A 21,249-nucleotide genomic window follows, 5' to 3' on the forward strand; every position below is an offset into this window, starting at 1 on the left:
GAGGTGAATTACAACAACATTCAAGGTACAAGATAGTCAAAGTCACAGCCTTGTTATTTTGAGAAAGATATAGGTAAAAATCAGTAGTGTTTGGTTTTTTTTTGGCTACCACATAGGCAGTGTGCTACTCATGTGACAATGTTTAGCAATAAAAAAGCAAAATTCACATTTCCAACTGTGGTAACTCATTAGTTATGATAAATAAGAAACATTTAAAAATAGGCATAATGAAAATATTTTGGTAATCATCCTGATGTTTGGTTGTTTACTTCAACCCATATTAAATGTAGTTGCTGGAATTCTCTGCTGTAGGTGTGGGCGATCTCAACCAGACTCCAGGGGATCAGACTTTAATCCCTGTGGTTTGCTACATATTTCACACCAGATGGAGGGGTTATTTTAAGTGATTTCTGGTGTGCTTGTGAGAATGGAGAAACACCCTGAAGCTCCAGAGGATCAAGTACTCTGACTTTCACTTCTGACTTAAAATTCCAAGAGAAACATCAGAAAAGGGGAAGTACTGATGAGTAAGGAATTGGGAATGAGCAGCATGACAGACACTGAATAGTGTCTAGTCAATGGAAAGAGGTCCCCACCTCCTTCAGATCAACCTGAATAATGGTCAGAAGAGATAATATGGCAGAGAAGTCAATACATAGAAAATATATTTAGGCTGTCTTTCAAGTCCCAGCTCTTTTGCAGACTTTTGTGCAATGGATTACAGCCATTTGACCTCTGTGTGCTGAAAGGCAGAAACTCTTAAGGAATATGTGTCTCCTTGGCTCTTACTTTTCTCTGCAAAAAGTATAAAGTCTTCATGCCAGGAGCTCTGTCTTCCATTATGAAGATGTGCATTGCAGGTCTTTAGGGACCTTCAGGCTGGTGTGGGCTTGCTCGCTTGCTCTAACTCACAGGAATAGCAAAAAGTAGAACGGAAGAGGCAGAAATGAGTAGTTTAGAGGAAAAAAAAAAAAAAAACAACAACAACAAAACAAAACAAACAAACAAACAAAAAAACAGAACACAAAACAAAACAAAACAAAACTTTAAGTTAGAACTGGAGATTCAAATATGGCTCTTGAAGATTCAAGGTATTTGGGCTTGTTCTTGTTTTGTTCCCCCGGTGGCTTTGCCAATACTTCAGGTAGTAAGTAAAAAGCCATGCAAGTGTGGGAACATATAGCAAAGCAACACAAAAGTCTAGGAAAGGAAGTGCAGACTATTTTAATATGACCCACTCTAGTTTATAAAATAACACTCTAGCATATGAAATAAATAGTCGAATCTGAGTGCTTGCTTAGCCTATTCTAGGAAATAGTAATATTGATTTGAGTGGAAATTTCTCTTGAATAAGGGTACAGATTCAACTGAGAGCTTTGATTTTTTTTTTTTTTTCAGATGCAGGTTGTAGTGTTGTTAATAGACTGTCTTAAATGATTTTCTGAATAGTGTTCTTTACATGAGGAAAGAAGTCTGTGTTAATTTGTGGATAGAAATTCAGAAAAATGGCAAGATGAAAATATTAAATGGAAGAAGGAGCCCAACAGTTAATAATCAGGGCTTCCTGCTAATAATCAGGGTTTACAGCTCTTCACTAGTTTTTTTCAATGGACAGTTATTCTCCTCTCCACCAAGTAAAACAAAGTAATTCCTCATGTACCTCCACCAGTCAGCATGCAGGGGATTAAAGTCTCTCCAATTTGGTTTACATTCTTTTTGCACTGATCTAGCACATCAACACTCTCTCCTCCCAACTAATTTTATGCTTTGTAATAACACTAGATCCTACATTATGGAGTACAGACCACGTACGCCAGTGGCTGGAGTGGGCAGTGAAGGAGTATGGTCTCCCAGATGTGGACATCTTGTTGTTCCAGAACATTGATGGGAAGGAGTTGTGTAAAATGACCAAAGATGACTTCCAGAGACTCACCCCAAGCTATAATGCAGATATCCTCCTGTCACATCTACACTACCTCAGAGAGAGTAAGCCTGTTTTCTGTCTTTGTGCTAGTGCTTATGACCAATCTGTAGTTGATATCAGACTTTATTTTTATTGATTTGAATGGTATGAATACATCCTGATGAGTTTTCAGATGTCTCTGTTGCTAATGTTGCTAATCCTAGGAACATAACAAGAAGCCCGATCCAAAGACTCTTGATTTTGAAGAAAAAATCCCATTATTTTCTGTTGGCTTTTGCTCATGTTTGTTGAAGATAAGAGTTAGGCAATATTTATGCATATCCATCTCAGACAAAATTCAGTTGAACCCCAGCATATTTATCAGTACACTATAGGAAGAAAATCAGATGGGACTCAGTGCTAATGTTTTTTCTGGTCACATACTTTTTTATTTCCATTTTAACAATGAGAACACTAAATAATAGTGCAAACATTGATTTATAAAGCAAATTCCAGGCATGATTTTAAGAACTAGTAGCAGTTTGCTCTACTCTGAATAGGATAAGAAAGATTTCACTGAACTGAATAAAAGTTCTGTAGATTTGTGGGAAAAAAAAAAAAAAAAAGATAAAAATAAAAATAAAAAACAGTCCCTGAAGTCCAAATGCAAATTACTTCTAGTGTAGAAGCATTTCAAAGGAAAAGAAGGGACTAGTGAATTCCTGACTTGAGCACTTTTATCTAAGCTTGAGGAAATTTCGCAGGTGTGCCTCAGTTTAAAGAAGTTAAAATGAACATGGTTTTAAAAGAAAAAAAACAACAAGCATTGCAACACCAGTGCGGTGCAGTCTTCTCCACACGCACACTATCAATAATCAGCCAGAAATATTCTGCATTCATAATTTTAAACAAATGAATGCTCTTGTTTAAGCTATAACACACATACCTCCCTGCAAACTGCAGACTGAAACTCACTGTTGGTAGATTCACATTCAAACAATCCTCTATGGGAAAATATGGTTTTAAAAGATAATTCTCATTTTTTTTTTTCATTTTGGTGTTGCTTTTTGTTTTGTTTTGTAGCTCCTCTTCCACATTTGACTTCAGATGATGTTGATAAGGCCTTACAAAACTCTCCACGGTTAATGCATGCTAGAAACACAGGTAATGCTGGCACTGCTCCCGTTGCTATAGGTCATCTTCTAAAAGCACAGGATTCCTGTTTATGGGTTGCTTGCTCAAAGTGGAAATAGTAAACAAGGAGAGAGATGAGCGTATCCTCTCCTTGTTGTGTGTGTGTTTCTTGCACATACACACAGAAAAAAAGGTGGGGTCACTTAGGGCCAGATGGTGCAAAATGGTTTCCCCACTGATAATTTCTTGTGTTCTACAAGCTAATGGGGTCCCTAACACATGATAAACTGCAGGCTTGGGGCCTTTGTCTCTGAAAACTTTTTCCTCATTCTGTCTTATTTTACTGTCAGATCTATACCATGAATCCCAAAAACGTTGCTGGAGCTCAGAAGTGCAAGCATTTAGGCAGTGCTTGCCTAAATGCTGTGATATATGGGGACCATTTCCCCTCCCATGCAGCATATATTGCAGACTTAATAAAATTGTTATTTAGGCAGCTACCTCATCTCATTTATCAGCTATAATATGTGTCTTGTGTTGGGATCTCCACTAAATTCGATGTTAGAATCTCCACTGTCTGTTCTGAATGTAAAATGATTTTTGTTAGTACTCACACTTCTCTTAAGTTAGCACAGGAAGTATAGAATGTAGGTAGGAGAACAACACAACAAAAGCCTCAAAAATGTGTATTTCAAACTTTAACTTAAAATATTTATGAAAATACATGTAATTCAGAACAAATTTTATCTTTCTCTAGCAGTTGTGCAACAGAGGATGGCATGGAATTGTACATATAATATAGTATGCATATTGATTAAAGTTGTTTGGAATATTGCATGATCATGCCTGAGTGTATTAGTTGCCTACAGTGACCAGAAATAACAATTATTTATGAGAAATGAAAAAGATAATACAAAGGATAAATCAAAAAAAAAAAAAAAAAAAAAGAAAAAAAAAGTAAAATGAAAAATAAAATTAAAAAAAAGGCAATATATCATATTTCACTTAGTTTTTCACTGTGGTAAATAGCAGTGAGTTTCATAGAGAAATGAACTAGATCAGAAGATTTCTCACTGAGATTAGATGTTTGCCATTTGACATAAAGTCCTACTGTGAGCTGTAGGCATTCAGGAAATCCTACCAAAAGCAACAGATTTTTTTTTTCCATTGACTTTGATGGGGTTTGGAATAAGCCTTAAGCCCTTTTTAAAAATAGATGGCCTTTACAGTCTTTTCCATCTTTGGCTGCCCAAATCCTAATTTGCCAAACAGCATCCACATACTGTTATCCAAGTGTCGTTCAACAGTTCCATGTGTTATCTTTTTCTATGTGTGCACTGACAACGCTGTTTTAAAATACAGTTCACCAAAATGAGATTGTCTGCATTTATGCCATTGATCATTGCCACAGGAAAAATTGAATTATTCCATTGGCATAAGAGCTTTGGAGTGGGGTTTTCAAAAGGCCACAAAAGGATTAGGAACAAGTTCCTCATGAAGTCAGGAGTAACTACACAGATAATTCCTTATGACCCTTTTCACATTCCTAGAAATAGCAATTAGAGGTCTGTTGATGTAGAGCAATTTCAGTTCCTGAGATGTGAGATACCATTTTCTATTATCAAGAAATATTTTTAGTGGGGTTTCTGAGGGTCTGACACAGACCCCACCAAGGTCTGTGAGAAGATGCCACTGACATGAATAGGCTTTTTCTGCGGTCTCTGTGGGAAATATGAACTTGTTTGGGAAGTGCATGTTCTTCCAAGCATGAAGAGAAGGCAAAGAAGTCTTATTTCAGAAGATATGAAACAACCTGCCCATGTGGGTGGGGATGTGTGGGGAGGGCAGTAAGGATTTCCTGAACTTGATTCTCTTCCCCCTTAACATTGATTTTACATGGACATGTAACCAGTCATGAGAGGACTTACACAGGTGAAAAGGCTAGCAGTATTCATATAACATTCCTAAGGTACAAAATATTCAGAGTCTTCATTTAGACACACTAGAAGAGGGAAAGTATCAATGGAATTAGGGACTGTGAAAATGAATCTTTAGGTGTTATGTCTTCTTCTTTCTCTTTAGGAGGTGCCACTTTTATTTTTCCAAATACATCAGTTTATCCAGAAGCAACACAAAGAATTACAACCAGGCCAGGTATGAACAATGACAACCTTTTGTACTATTCATTTGATCTCTTGAAGTATCTCTGTCTTTTACTCCTTCTATTTTCTCTTGATAAATGATAGGTTATATTATGTATGTACACACATACTATGTACACCTTTATATATATGTCTGCATATATAACATTGTGTAGAGTAAGATGATTAAATAGAAAAGTTAACATCTGTGTCATCCATTTATCTCTGCCTTTAAAGCAATGAAGTCTAGTGTTCTAGACACCAGAGCTGTGAAGAAGCTCTGAAGAAGCTCTAGAAGACTAGAGCTGTGTTCACTGGTTCTGTTGTGTGATTCCAGTGCAGTCACTTTTCAATGTGCTTTAGCTCCCTGTCTGTGAAATGAGTCAGGAATATCCTCCTTTGTAAGTTGAAATATATTGGGAAAAACTACTCTAAAATATTTCTCTTGCTCTCTATTTTTTTTTTTTTTATTTTATACATCTGATCATGAATTTAAGAGACTGAATAAGTAAAAACAAACCACAAGGAAGTTCTTGTTGTTGAGAAGTGTGAGGTCCATGGAAGTATTGTGGGTGTGCTGTTTTGTGAAAGGCTAAAGGGAATAATTACAAAGATGAGGACATTGCTATGAAATAAAAAACTTTCTTTGCATCACCCTTCACAACTAATGATGTTGGAAAACTGCCTTATCTGGACATTTGCTTTTTCAGTAATAAGCATAAAGTATAGTAATACATTGAGGGGAGTTGGAACAAAATACTGAATTTAAAGGAAACCCGTAACTGAGCCAGAGGCATACATCCAAGTGGTCTGAAGGGACATACACTTGAATTGACTGAGCTCTTTTGAAAAGATACTTTCTCTCATTAAAAACTTTGCCTTTCTTTTTAATAATAAATATTTTATTTATGTCTTATCAATGCTGTAGGGCATAATCCAGGAGAGTATATGCAACTAACTATTCTGTGTACATTTATATACAGGTATATGTGCCTGTCTGTAGATCTGTTAATGCATAAACAAAAAAAAAGATAGATAGGGAAACATTTACCAGACCAACACATGAATAAATCCACCCTGCCCAATTTTTAGGTTCTTCTGAAATTCTTCTGCTAGAATTATTCATCTGTAGCAATGCTGTAGTGAATAAAAAGGAAACCACAGATCCAATTTGTATATTTGGCATTTGAATTTCACAAGGAATTTACCAAGATTCCCCACAACTATTTACAATAAAACTTCATTAGCACATTGTAAGAAACAAAATATTTTAACAAATCAAGAACTGGCCAACTAACCTGCTACCAAGTCTAAAAAGTAAACAGCTTAAATCGTGGGTGCTTTAACATTGCCCACATTATAAATAGTTAATAGTAATGGGAAAAAAGACACAATAAAATTTGGTATAGACCTTGGAGATAGCATGAGATTTTGACATTACTCAGAACCAAAAATTCCTCCAAAGGATCCATGTGAAGTAGCCCAGAAGTCTTAGTCGAGATAAATGAACTGTCAATATGCTAACAGCTGAAAATACAAGTTGATAAATGCAGTATAAAGCACAAGTTATTTGTATATCTTACTGATCTGAAATTAACCTTCTTCAGTCATAAAAGAAGAGCTAAACATAGGCAACTTTATTTATGGCACAATGAAAGCCACTGCTCTAGTTGTTGGCTGAAGTGAAAAAAAGTAAACAAATATAGCATATATTTGTTTATATTTGTTTATATTTGAGCATAGTGGAGGGTTGCATGGGAAATCTGATTGTACCATTAAATAAACCAACACTGTGGCCTTGTATAGAAAACCATATGAATCACCAAAAAGGTTATTTGCAGAAATGGTGTTTAGAGCAAGCCATGGGAATATGGAAAATCTTTTGAACCTATTGAAAGATATAAAAGTTTGAGATTGTTCAACTCAGGGTCTAGGAATGAAGAATCATGATATAATTATCAAATAGAGTGTCACAGAGTACCTGCTCTGTCTGTTTCCCAGTATTAGAAAAAAAGAATTTTCAGAAGAAGTTAAAAGGAAAGATATTTTCACAAAACATTAAAGCAGATTGTGTCTCTCGTGATCACAAGTTGTTGTAGTACCCAAGAACTTTGAATGGCCTAGAGGAATCTGGACATGAATATGAATGAGAAGACACATCATAGATGTAGAATCAAATACTAACTATGCAATGTTATACTAGATGCCCAAAGCTGTCAGTAGTTTCCAATGAAAAGGAGCATGCGACATAAGAACAGAGGTACCTGGGTGTCCTATAGCAAATAACCATGACAACTGAGAGGATTTCAGGTGAAGGCTAGAATGTGTCTGTTGTGAAATAATACAATTTTATCGATATATTTCCAGTGGTGTTCAACAAAAATTGGCTTTTCTATCCCAGGAGAAATTCTATGTTTTTAATATATATATATATACATTTTTATCCTAATTTCTGATGGAAAAATAAAATACTAGTTTTCTCTGAAGTAAAAGATATTTTTTTTTAAATCTTTTTAAAATTTGATATTGTGAAACCCTTCCTTTCAGCATTTTTATCAAAATAAAATATCCTGACATCTACAAAACAAAACACTTTATATTAACATTAAACTCATCTTTCTGTATTGATACAATTCCTTGTGAGAATTGTACTTTGGATATAACACGCTTCTATTCTTCTGTGAGAGCTGCTGTATCCTAACTAAGCATTTCCTGCAACAAAATATCAAGTGATTTTTGAAAGAATTATTTTAATTTATCTTTTACAATAGAGATCTGGCAAACATCTTCAAGGTCAGAATGTTCATTTAGAAAGAAAGATTTTTTTTCAGAAATTCAGTTTTATGTCAAGAAACTATTTTACTGAATTATTCCTTGGCTTTCCTTTCTGTTAAACACTACATGTCAACTAGACTGCAAACAAGCTTTTCCATAACAAATCACATTTCATCGAAGAGCAATAGCAGACTCTCGGGACAATCATTTGATGACATGAAAAAGGTCAAAAACGAGGGTGGGTGGAGGAATAAACAAGGTTAAATTGAATTTGCCAAATCCTGGGATGCAATTTTGGAGAAGGTAATTAAGCATTACCATTGTTAAGGTACTACAATAGCGAATAGGAAATGAGCAATGTTTATAATGAATTACAATAACAAAAGCATATTACTTCAGTCACCTTTACAACAGAACACGAGGTTTCAGCAAGCTGAAAGTAACACAGTGAAGCTATCAGGAGCTCAGGAAGACCTAATATGGGTTTGTCTACGTCTCATCAAACAGAAGCATTCCCATCAAAGATTTGCCCAAGATAAGAACATGTTGTACTAATTTTTCACGAACAAGAACAGATCTGCTTATCTAGGATAGCAACATGTTTATCAAGGTGCAATTCTGAACTAAGAACAAAGTTGGAATTTTGTGCTGTTTCAAGCAAGGCTGATAAGTGGATTTTTCTATTAATGGAGAGGGTGTGGTCAAAAAAACATTTTATGATATATTAAAAGGCAAAAGTTTTCTCACAGTACTAAATTTGTACCACATGTATTTCAGGTCAGTAAATGCCACTGAGTACAAGCAGACAGCATCACACAGCCCTCTCAGTGTACAGATATATAAATATTTTAAGGGCGGGAAGAGAGGAGAGGAGAGGAGAGGAGAGGAGAGGAGAGGAGAGGAGAGGAGAGGAGAGGAGAGGAGAGGAGAGGAGAGGAGAGGAGAGGAGAGGAGAGGAGAGGAGAGGAGAGGAGAGGAGAGGAGAGGAGAGGAGAGGAGAGGAGAGGAGAGGAGAGGAGAGGAGAGGAGAGGAGAGGAGAGGAGAGGAGAGGAGAGGAGAGGAGAGGAGAGGAGAGGAGAGGAGAGGAGAGGAGAATACCCACAAGTATGGAAGTATTAGAATGAGTCCAGAGGAGGGCCAAAAATATGATCAAGGAGTTGGAGCTCTTCTCCTCTGAAGCCAGGCTGAGGCAGCTGGGGTTGTTCAGCCTGGAGAAGGGAAGGCTCCAGGAAGATCTTATAGTGGCTTTCCAGTATCTAAAAGGGGCCTACAGGAAAGCTGGGGATGGACTCTTTGTCAGGGGTGTAGTGATAGGACAAGGAGTAATGGCTTTAAATTAGATATAAGGAAGAAATTCTTCACTGTGGGGGTGATGAGGCACTGGAACAGATTTCCCTGGAGAAGCTGAGGATGCCCCATCCTTGGAAGTGTTCAAGGTCTTGTAGGATGGGGCTTTGATCAGCCTGGTCTGGTGGGAGTGTACCTGCCCGTTGCAGGGAGGATGGAATTAAATGATCTTTAAGGTCCCTTCCAACCCAAACCATTCCATGATTCTATTATTCTGTAAGTACCTAGTCTTGTTTAGAAGATCCTGGACTTGTTTGAACCTCCAAACACTGTCCTTCAACTGGCACCATGGCTGAGTTATTCCCTTCTGTAGAAGAAGAATTTGGAAAACCCTGGAAAAGTGACTAGAATGCTTCTGAATTTCTGTGAGTTTTCAGGCGATAAGGTTTCTCCAACTGCATCAATTGATAGCAGGTGTTGATCTCAACCTGTCCAGGACATCAATGTGATTCAGTTCCACACCCATTTTCTGCTAAGAGATGAATGCTTGTACAATCTTTTTTCTCCAAGTATCTGAAAAATGAGACTCTGGAATAGTTCTCAAGAAACCAGGGATAAAAAGGCACTAGTTATTTAAATGCGATACAACGATAAAATGCATATGTCAGCAAAAGCAAAGTTTTTGAAGTGTAAGATTCCAGGAGACAACATGGCTGGGTAGTGCCAGTCTGTTCCTCAGGCCAAACAGACTAAATAAATTACAAGCAATTTGGTTCTGAATTTCATATTACACTTTATTTGCATTTGATATTCCTGCTTATAGTGCTTGGAAATGGACAGAGAGATACATCTGGTGTGCACAGAGCCAGTCTGTGACTGTTTCTTTACTTCCCAATTGCTTTCATTTCCAATAATTTCTAAAATAAAGCACAAGCATTGTTAACAATCATTATTTGCACCACTTTAGTTCTATGATGAGGGTACTGATACCTTACTGAAATCATGGGCAGGCTACATAACTCTATGATCTTGGCAACAATTTCAGCTAATGTGTGTAAGCCAGCCATAGAAAAGCACAAGCAACTGCAAAAGATTTCAAAGGGTAAAAAGAACGACTGAATTTCGTGCATATACTTTATCAAGAAAGCTTTTAAGTTCTAGTTCTTTATGAATAAAGCTTTTATGGTTTAGTTTCTTCATTTTATATACTAAACCATTTGACTGAAATAAAAGTAATGCATATGTGAAAAAAAAAAAAAAGGAAAAAGGTAAATGAGAATTTAGTTTAGACACATAAAATTAAGCAGCTTGTCCCAAGAAGCGGAAAGGTATATTTAAATAGATGAAGCAGGAAAAACAAAACAAAACAAAATAAAAAGAAACAAACAAAAAAAAAATCAATCAAACAAAAAAAACATCGCTTTTTGGAAGAAATAGAGAATATGTGGAATATGTGTATATAGCTGTTCTTAACATTTAAGCATGTTCACTATTTTCACATTCTAAGGTTTTAGAGATCTGTGAGGATACTGTGATGTGGGAGGAACTGTGAAAGAAAATTAATTATTAAATTTGAAATGACTGGTAAAAGAGAAATGAGTGAAAATAGTAAAGTGCAACAATTAGTTACTCTAAAAATGCTAGATGATGAGAATTAGACCAGAGGGTGCATCTGGGGAAAAGAGGACTTGCAAGCTTGAGGAATAATATCAAGGAGAGAGCATGATAAAGTACATGACACCACTGAGAGCCACTAAGAACAAAAAGAATATATAATAGTAGTTTAGGAGAATCTCCAAAAGACAAAAACAAGACTTGGTTGTTTCCCATGTCCCTGCAGAAAAAGAAACTCTCAAATTCAACCTATAAACTTTGATTAATCTCAAGGGATAACAGGAACAGACTAGTAAAGAATTGCAAAGTAAATCAACTGAAGTCTATCTTCTTAAAATAAAATACTGTTACATACACAGTCTGGAAGGGAATGTCACACAGTTTATTCTTAATCTGAGCTCTGACCTCTTGGGAGACTTTTCCCACAAGGCTCTAGTATAAATTGTCCACACTGCACACTGTGTGTCATTCCTTGGTACCTTTGGCTGAGGAAGGTGTTGCAGGAGCTATCCAATACACAGTTTTAGCAGCAGTTTAGTTTGTTATACTAAGTAGATTGATATAGTTAATTGATTATGATGACAAGAGTCACAATGACTAATCTACTGCATATTTAAGTCGCTAAATCTTAACATAAATCAGGTATCCTTAAAGACTAATATTTCACTCACCAACAAATGTAGTTTGTAGGGATCTCCTGACCTCAAGGAGTAACCTTGAGAGGTGTCCCAGTCCAAAGGGAGATCACTGCTGTGCAGCCTGCTGTTTCAGCAAGGAGTGCTCAGATTAGGCTTTCTCTGACTGCTTGATATCTGTATAAGATAAAGTGATTGGCTTGCAGTCAGACTTAGAATCTTACCATGTTGCTTTCAACCTCTTGATGTAATTTGCCATTTCTCCATGAGGAATTTCAGTGAGTCACCTGTTCAAGGGCTCTTTGTTCATGGTCACGGCCATGATCACCCACCTGGTGTTCTATTATTAATGAGCTGTCCAGTTCAGGGAACAGTCATATTGAGGCCTACTGTGGTTCATAAGCCTGACCAATGCTTATGTCAAGTGCAGGAGTTGAACATATCAGTCAGACAAGATGACCAAAGGGAGTACTCTGAGCATTTGGAAATGTTGGACTCTGTAGAGCATTTGTGCCAGATATTTCAGGCATCTAACAATAGGCACCTCCAAAGAGCACTACAGAAGACAATATGATACTCTTATTTTTAGAAATCATACAGACAATAAAGGGTTTAACAAGGAGTATTCTTCTTATTTCAGTGATTTTTCTAGTCCAACAAATCACCCAGAAATGTGCCTCTTATGGACAGGTAACACTTTATACCATATCTGCATGAAGGACTGTATTTTTCCTTTGCAGATTTGCCTTATGAGCAAGCCAGGAGATCAGCATGGACGAGTCACACCCACCCCACTCCTCAGTCAAAAGGTAAAAAAGATCTGCATATGTCCAGCTTGTGGTCCCAATGCACATCTGTTGCAATCCAGGTATACCCTGAGGTGAACTGATAGCAGCTATCTCAGCTCTCAGCTCAGAAGGACTTATACCTGTGCCTTGTTTGGAAAGACTGTTAGCTGTGTATAGGCAATGCTGGGTGGAGTTATGGGGCAGTCTCATGTTCCTTGAATGCAGGCTTCATCAAGTCTGTGACCGTATAGTCTCACAAACCTAAATCCTACTGTGACCATCATTCAGTAGTGAACAGCAGGAGTCCTGGGCATGTGGTCTGTCACAGGATTGGAGAACAACTTCCAGACTGGAAAAATAACTACATGGATTTCTCCATTTTCAGCCACTCAGCCATCATCCTCAACAGTGCCCAAAACAGAAGACCAGCGTCCTCAGTTAGGTGGGTGTCATTTTGTTTGAATTATGCTTGGGTGTGACAGGGTTTGTTGAACATGATCAGAAGGCCATCTCTCTCCTACCAACCAGAAGCCAATTGTAAGATCTAATTCAGTGCACGAATGAGATTTCCAGCTGGTGACGAGTAATTCCCTAGACCTGTGTATGAGCTGACTCTGCAGCTGGATCTTAGACGGAGTCTCCCATGGCTATTAAAACTTGCTTTTAGTAATGTTTAGTGGCAATGACAATCTTTCAGAGTGAGAAAGCTGTTAAACAAAGTACCTATGTTCAGTTTAGACACACAGCTGGAAGATAAAGATGTCAAAAGAAGATATATTCCACAGTAATTGAAATGCTAGCAGTTGGAAAATATGCATAAACAAAGAGATGAAAGTGGATTATAACACATAGAAACCTATTTGAATTTTACATCCTAAAATCCTGAAATTAAACAGGAAAAAGAGAAGGATTTCCAACCTATCAAGAAACTGTGAGGAGAAAATAGGGGTTTATTGAATTGTAGACTAGTGTTTCTGCAAGATGGGTGCATTTTGTGGTTTCAAAGCAGCTAATCCTTGGGGTAGGACTTAAGCCCTTACTGTGAAACTAAACTGTAGAACTGTCTTAGATAGGTAGTTAGAAAGCAGTGCAGTCTGAGTCAGTGATGGATTTTGCTAACAACAAAAGGGTAGAAGTAGGAAATACAGGAGATTTGGAGGATATTCTTAGCTCAGAAGACTCTGAGCCTGTTTTTATCACATGGATTTCAAATCATTATTCTGGTTTTTGTTATAGCTGGATAAGACTGTGCACATGACTATGTCTCGTTAACTTACATGCATGCTGCCTGGGAAGTATTAAACTGTTTTTTGCCCAGATAGCATTTTATCTAATCTGGCCTCCCAACCATGAGAATCTTTCCAGAAATATATTGATGATTTATGTAAGTCCTTGGGACCATTAAATGGCTGTGTGTGAGCTGCCCAGATTATTTAAATGTGTAAGAAATGTAACCTGATTTTATTCTTGGCTGTAAAACTGATGGCCATTTGAGAACAGCTGTTCAGAGACGAGACAGCCCAGCAACATGATTGTTATACAGGGACCTACACACTGTACTTGGTGACCATTGCTTTGTCTTTCCTACTTCTGTCACAGTCTTTCCTTTTTCCTGTTGTATTTCAGTTCAGGTCAAAATCAGCTTTCATTTCCACAGGGGATCCTCATTTCCACATGAGGAAGTCATTGAGATGTTATGGGATTTGGAAAACCCCAATTGCAAAGTTGATTCAGGAGATCCCTCACTGGACTGTGATGTTAAAGAAACAACCCAGTCACATTGCCTGGGTTCAGCCATGCCCTCTCTGCCCTCTTTTGGAGTCTGTTTTGGCACAGAAAGAAGTAGCAGTGACAAGGGGAAAGCAAATGTAGCCCCTCAAGATGAGAGATCATTGTCCTTTCCTCACCCCATCCGTGCCATGGTTAGCAACGGGACTCTGGCCTGTGGGCTCTTGCACATTGCAAGGGTAGATAGTTCCAAAGGGTATCTGTGTATTTGTGTACTTTGTTTAAATGGGAAGCAGAATACCTCTAGACCAAACTTACAGTGTGTCTGAACATTTGTTTTTTCACAGTAATACAGGAAAAAAAAAAAAAAAAAGCAAATGCGTATCCTTGCAACTGTTCACTTGCACACCAAATTTTAAGGGAAAATACGCAAATATTGTGATGCAGGGAAAGGAACAACTTTTGCCAGTGTTGGTCCTGCTGTGTCATCAGGTGGCACTCGCTAATCCTCTACAGGGTTAAAAATAGTACTTAAAATACATTACATTATTACGTGATTTAAAATCTTTCTTTCACAATTTTTTAGATCCTTATCAGATTCTTGGACCGACCAGCAGCCGTCTTGCAAATCCAGGTGAGAAGGGGCTTTGCTGATTTAGGAGCTTTTTTCTTCTCTGATAGTGCCCCCACTCCTATTTTTAGGCCTGAGTCGGAAGGTGATGTGACAGACTTTGCCATTCTTCAGTATGGCTCAGTGGGAGCTGATGATAGCCAACATGTCACAGGATTGTGTTTCTGAATTACTTAAGAGTGGGATTGAGCTCACAGATGTCAGTCCCACCCTTAAGACACAAACTCAGGTGTCTTAGTGTAGGTGTCTAGATATGAGTTAGGTGTCTTACTTACCATGATAATCATTGGAGATGTAGTTAATATAGATGTTTATCTCATCCTAGAATAGGTGGTTATATTCAGTCAAATGTCTCAGTAGATTCCAGTAACTATATCAATAGGGGTTCACTTCTGTTGCCTAGACATTGGGAGTTTTCTTAGGTGCTGTAAGATATCTCTTCTGGCCTCCAGGTACTCCTCCAGAAGGGCATGTGTCTCTTACTGATGTGTGTCATATATGCTGTAGATTCTGTTAATCCACAATTCAATGACATAATGACCTTGCAAATAAAATATTTTTTGGATGAATAACCCAAACCAACAAATATATATGTGCAAAATGGGAAAGCAGAATCTATTTGCAAAGAATAACTGGATTAGACATGTCAGAAATGTTAGCCCACTCTAAGAGGAAGGTAACTAGGTGCATAATAGACAGGGCCTTGTAGCGTATTTTAGCTGAAGATGAAGATCCTTCCTAGTGAGTTAACTGTGAATTGTGAACTGTGCAGATTTCGCTGTTGCTGCTCTGAGTCCACAGGACACACTGTGGCCATATACCACTGTAATCAAGCACATAATCTGCCACAATAGATTGACATTATTTGTGCCACTTCCTACTTCCCTTTCTTTAACAGCTGAAGGGCGCAGTGCGCTTTTTTCCACATTGTGGGTCTCCTCAACCCCCAGTAATGTTTCACCTTACAACAACAATCTTACAGCCTCTCCAAGAACAAATTTGCCAAAATACTGCTCCATTTCCTTTTGCTTTATCCCAAGTGACATCAAGCACTTCTGTATTAGATAACTTTTTAGACAGTTTTTGCATTGCATAGGAAAGTAGTTAAGTATTAAGAATGGGGCTTTCCCAATGACCTCAAGTGCTAGGTTTCCAGGTAACACAGATCTTAATTGGAGGAGGGGGCTGGGGGGGGGGGGGAGGGGGGAGGCTACCTCCCTTTAATCTGTTTGTAAGTCTCAGGCTTTTACAATTTTGTCAAGTGTGCATTTGGTAGCCTTCACTACTGTGGAAGACACTAAAGTAATCTGGATTGGGATACTTTTTTAACATGTGGGTATGGAATTTCTACACACCATCATTCCTGTGCTTTAACATGTTTTGTGTGTTTATAAATTGGTGGAATTAATCTCTCATTAAAAGGAAATTGACAGCAACCATTTATTTTCATAGGACCATATATTACATTTGGAAGGCAAGTGTTTATGTTAGAACATATGTTGGATTGCTTATTCAAAAATTTGTGTTTTGTCCAGTGCTGAACTGTTTATTGATTTTCAAAGGCTAATCCCCTTGTTATGTTTCGTGTATTAAAACTTGCATGCCTTGCTCATACCATGGATTCTTTTGTTTGTTTGTTTATTTAATGCATGTTAATGGAACAGAAGAAATTCATTAAGGACAGTTTGGATAAATATCATTTAAATGAATATGGGTTTCAGTTGCACTGAAGTATAAACTGCTAATGGATTTCAGATGCTATTCTAGCTTGATATTATAATTTACCGCTATAAGCTTTCCAAAGAAAAGCTTGTTTATTATACCCACATATCTGGTTTGGGAAAAAAAAAGAAACTCAACCAAATCCTGGTCAGAGATGTACTTAGAAGTTAGCATATGCAAGCTGGTTGGCAAATTCTGCTGACATTGTGCTTGTGAAACAGATTGCCTTGCAAGCTGCTTCAGCTGTATTTTGCATCATTTAAGTGCTGCTTTATTAAGAAATGCTAAGCTTTTAACATGAATATCAGTGGCAAGGCCCTTCATGATCTACTTTCAATTGCCTAAAATGGTCAAATTTTATTCCTATAACTGGGCAACACACTTCTGCAAAGTTGACAGCAGACTAATTATTTTCCTTTTAAAATGAAATTGGCAGAGGAGGGAGGAAAAAAAAAAAAAAAAGCCAGTTTTATGTCTTAACTTCAGTAATCGTTTAAACTCTTGTTTGACACAGAACAATGATGAGAATGAATTTTATGGACCTTTTCACTGTTTTTGCAAATGTTTTGCCCTATGGTTGTATGCAGTGCAACAGCAAGCTAATAAGTTTCCGTTCTGCATTTCCACAAATGCTGCAAATGGGTGATATGGTTTGGCATGAGTCCAGCTTTCTCTAAACTTCTCCATTTTGTGTAGGCTTATTCCATAGCAGAGAACATTTAGTTGCAACATAATGCTGTGAGAACAAGCAAAATGTTACGCAAGTAAAAGCTGTTTGTCCTGAACTTTAGAGATTAGTTTCCTAAATGAGCACTGTATGATTTCCCCATCAATTGTCTACACTGAATGACATTAGGTAACTATTAAATCTCCATGTAATGGCATTCTGCCACCCAGATGAGGGAAAACATGACACATTACCATTATCTCTGCTCTTTAAGATTTCATGAGACAGGGCTAGGAGAAAGGGGACTAGTTAGGGTAAGAAGTAGGAACTGACATTGCAACATTTCCTAATAGGGTCCTATGTGAGAGCCTGAAAGAACTGGTGTCTTAACTTTATTATTCACTAGTCCTGACAATTCCATTCTTTTTTTCCCTAATAGGGAGTGGGCAGATACAGCTATGGCAGTTCCTGCTGGAGCTTCTCTCAGATAGCTCCAACTCCAACTGTATCACCTGGGAGGGCACCAACGGGGAGTTCAAGATGACCGACCCTGATGAAGTGGCTCGGCGCTGGGGGGAGAGGAAAAGCAAGCCTAACATGAACTATGACAAACTCAGCCGTGCACTCCGCTACTACTATGATAAAAATATTATGACTAAGGTTCATGGTAAGCGCTATGCCTACAAATTTGATTTCCATGGAATCGCTCAGGCCCTCCAGCCTCACCCCCCGGAGTCATCCATGTACAAATACCCGTCAGACCTCCCCTACATGAGCTCCTACCATGCACACCCCCAGAAGATGAACTTTGTAGCTCCCCACCCCCCTGCTTTGCCTGTAACCTCATCCAGCTTTTTTGCTGCCCCTAATCCATACTGGAATTCACCAACTGGAGGTATCTACCCCAACACCAGGCTGCCAGCAGCTCATATGCCTTCTCATCTTGGCACCTACTACTAAGTGGGGAAAAAAAAGAAACACCAGAAAAAGGAAACAAAGACACTGCTCACTGGGACACAGTCCCTGATGAGCTGCAATGAACTCTAATGGAGTACATGAATTAAAAGTGCCTAGAGACAAATGATGGTTTGGCTGGGAAAAACACATTTAAAAATAGATGTCAAAAAAGACTTTTTGTAGTAGGGATTTAAAGGAGATACTCATGAAGTATTAAGATACTAAAATGTAATGTATATGGGCATCGACTCTGTGGACCAAACAATAGACTATTGTAGGTAAAAGCATGAAATGATAAGGAAAACCTACAAAAGCTAGTGGTCTTAAAAAGTTGATAAGCTTATGTGTAAAGTTTGATATCTTGCTAATGCAAAACTGGGACTATACTACAGCAATATAAGGATAAGTCTATAGTGACCTAACACAATATATGAATCATTACAAAAGAGGGGGGCGGTAGGGGAAAAAAAGAAAAGAAAGAAAAAAGAAAACTACCTGTATTTAAAAAATAGAAACATATCAACAAAAGGGACTGGTTTAGTGTGGAAGGTGATTTGGAATATAAAGGCATTGTTTTGGTTAAAATCACATGCGTTCCATTCATCAGCGTGTTATCAGCTACTCAAACTGTGAAGACAACCCAAACTTTAGGATTCCTTGACAGTATTACAAGAACCCTGAGCCAAACATTGGAAATGAGAACGTGCTGAAGGGCAAGTGTATGATAGTAGATCAGAGGCCTACACCTGACAGAGGAAGAGGAAAGGAGAAAGAGGAGGACAAAGGCGGTGAGAATGGGAGAAAAGAAACTTCTTCACCAGTAGAGACTGAAGAGACTGAAAACTTAGTAGTGTTGGGACTATGAAGAAATACTTGTTTGGACTTGCGAAACATTTTGCTCAGTATCATACCATTCCCAGTATTACAGGAGGAGCAGACTTGTTTTTAGAGTAATAAAAAAGTGAAAAAGGGAAAAGCAGAAGAATTCAGAAATCAGAATATGCATCTCTTTTTTAAAAAAAAGTAAAACTGGAATTGTGTTTTATATTTAAAAGTTACCAGTTAGAACCTCATCATTATTAAGGGGGTTTCTTTTCTATTGGTTAAAGCAAGAGACAACCCTTGACTGCCAAAATCAGAAATCATCTAAGTATTTTTGTTAGGCGGGCGCCAGTTTTTCTTTATTGAGTCGCGAACGCTGTGCGTTTGTCAGAATGAAGTATACAAGTCAATGTTATTTTTTCCTTTTTATATAATTATTATATAACTTATGCATTTATACACTACGAGTTGATCTCGGCCAACCAAAGACACAAAAAGGGACAATCAAAATATTGTGGCCTTGAATTTTAACTCTGTATGCTTAATGTTTACATTATGAACATATTAGTACTTAGAATGCAGAATGTATGTAATAAAATAAGCTTGGCCTAGCATGGCAATTCAGATTGACACGGTAGTTTGTATTTGCATTTGCATTTTCAGTGCCTGACACACCTATCAGAACTTCTTCTCACCAAATTAAATTATGTTAGGCATTTTGTTTTAAAAAATTTTTGTGAAATCTGGCAATCATGAAAATGTAGGAAAAAGTAGCAATGCTTAGCATAAACTAAATGTGGACAGGTGCTATGTATATTCTTTTCCAGACAATTCTGCCAAAATGTTTGCAAACCTTTGTAACAGCATCTTGCCAGTTGTGTCCTAAACTTCTTTTGCCCAGAGACTGCATGCCCAGTTCTTTGACAACTTCATGGCCAAGATTGAAAATGAAGTCTAAAGGAGTCCTTTAAGGAAGAATCCTGTTACCCAGAAATTATCTTTCATTGGCATCAGATTATGCAGCATAATCTCAGCCTGAGATGTACCTTCATACTGACACATACGTTGAATTACTATGCCCCCTTCCTATTAATACATACTGTATCATTATTAGTAAATAAAGTGAATAATGAATAATTTCCATTATTCCTCACTTTAGAATGGAGTGTATAGTAGCTTGTTAATTTGTCATTGCAATCCATCTTGGCTGTTTACAAAGGGCAGGATATTTTCTTTCTGTTCTAGATTTAGAGGCTTCCCACACCGTACCCTGGGCCCCAAAACTACATCTGGTGCCTAATGGCATGATTCCTTTTTTTTGTTTGTTTTGTTTTGTTTTGATTTGTTTTGTTTTGTTTTTACCCAACACCAGCTGAAGAACTGGTCTGGAAAATTAACACTGACATTTATGAGTGGTTTTCCACATCAGGCAGTGTTTACTGCAGACACCCCAGTCAGCTTAAACCTCCAACTATATCCCTTTCTTTTGCTGTTGTTTTGTCTTTTTTTAAGACAAAATGGGTGTGGTTTCAGGTTTTATAGTAAGTGTTCTGCAAATCCATTTCACGGAGCATTAATTGGTGCTCTGCAGTGGGAGCCTACTTGCCAGACTCCTGTGTTATGAGTGTCTTGGTGGCAGTTTACAAGAACAGGATTATATTACTAATATTTGAGACCTGAACAGTGGCATTGTAAGCCTTGTGGTTGTTTGGGAAACAAGCATTGTAAGTCTGTATCTCTTAAAAAATAAAAACTTACTAAAAGGTTAGAAAAACTAAACTCTTGGAAGAGGTTAGTCACTCACTATTTTAGAAAGTTATGACAGGCACACCTCTATGCTGGCTATAAGAATAATAGTTTGCCTTTCAATGGAAATACATCTACAGATGCTTGCTATCTACTTCATGTGTACTTCGAACTCAAAAAATGGTAAGTGCATTGTTGAACCACCTCTAAATTAAACACTTAAAAATCCAGATAAAACAACCATTTTTGTTTAGATTGGACAGAATACGCCTGGAGGCCTTCAAAATATCCCCAGAGCTCACAGAGCTGCCCACAGGATTTCCAGATGGTATTGCTCAACTGCTGTCATATACAATGGCAGTAACATCCTGACATGGAGAGGTAGGGTCCAAGTCTTCACTGGGACAGGGATGGAGGTGGGTGTGATGAAGACCCCTCACAACTGAAGAGCAAGATCCTACAGCAGGCCCCAGGTAACTCACTGGCAAATTAGTCCAGGATGAGGATCTTAGTGCTATACTTACAGCTTGCAGCTTTCTAGGGGATTTGGAATACCTGGATTTTACAGCTCTCAGGGAGAAGATGGAGAGCCCCTACTGCTGCTAGGGAACTTGGTTAGGGTAGGTTGCCCATCTGCTGGTGGGGTCTCCCTACAGTCCTACAGCAGCTGCCTCACAGGGTCTGTTTGCTGTGGGGCA

General features: G+C 37.9%; 1 protein-coding gene across 5 annotated transcripts in view; it reads left to right on the forward strand.

Annotated features, from left to right (window-relative positions):
* ERG (ETS transcription factor ERG) overlaps nt 1–19,435 on the forward strand; it is a 148,162-nt gene extending 128,727 nt beyond the window's left edge. For 3 of the 5 annotated variants that reach the window (XM_082779292.1, XM_082779291.1, XM_082779293.1), the window contains 7 exons: nt 1,783–1,986; nt 2,987–3,067; nt 5,120–5,191; nt 12,231–12,299; nt 12,664–12,720; nt 14,593–14,640; nt 17,466–19,435. In XM_082779292.1, the coding sequence (XP_082635418.1) occupies nt 1,783–1,986; nt 2,987–3,067; nt 5,120–5,191; nt 12,231–12,299; nt 12,664–12,720; nt 14,593–14,640; nt 17,466–17,986 (1,052 nt within the window). In that variant the 3' untranslated portion in view covers nt 17,987–19,435. Of the gene's footprint in view, nt 1–1,782; nt 1,987–2,986; nt 3,068–5,119; nt 5,192–12,230; nt 12,300–12,663; nt 12,721–14,592; nt 14,641–16,089; nt 17,381–17,465 lie in introns of those variants that run through there. The other 2 variants (XM_082779295.1, XM_082779294.1) reach the window with 2 other exon arrangements.
* The last annotated feature ends 1,814 nt before the right edge of the window (nt 19,436–21,249 follow it).

This window comes from Aythya marila (assembly GCF_965140915.1).
Source record: "Aythya marila genome assembly, chromosome: 1".
Classification (NCBI taxonomy): Eukaryota; Metazoa; Chordata; class Aves; order Anseriformes; family Anatidae; genus Aythya; species Aythya marila.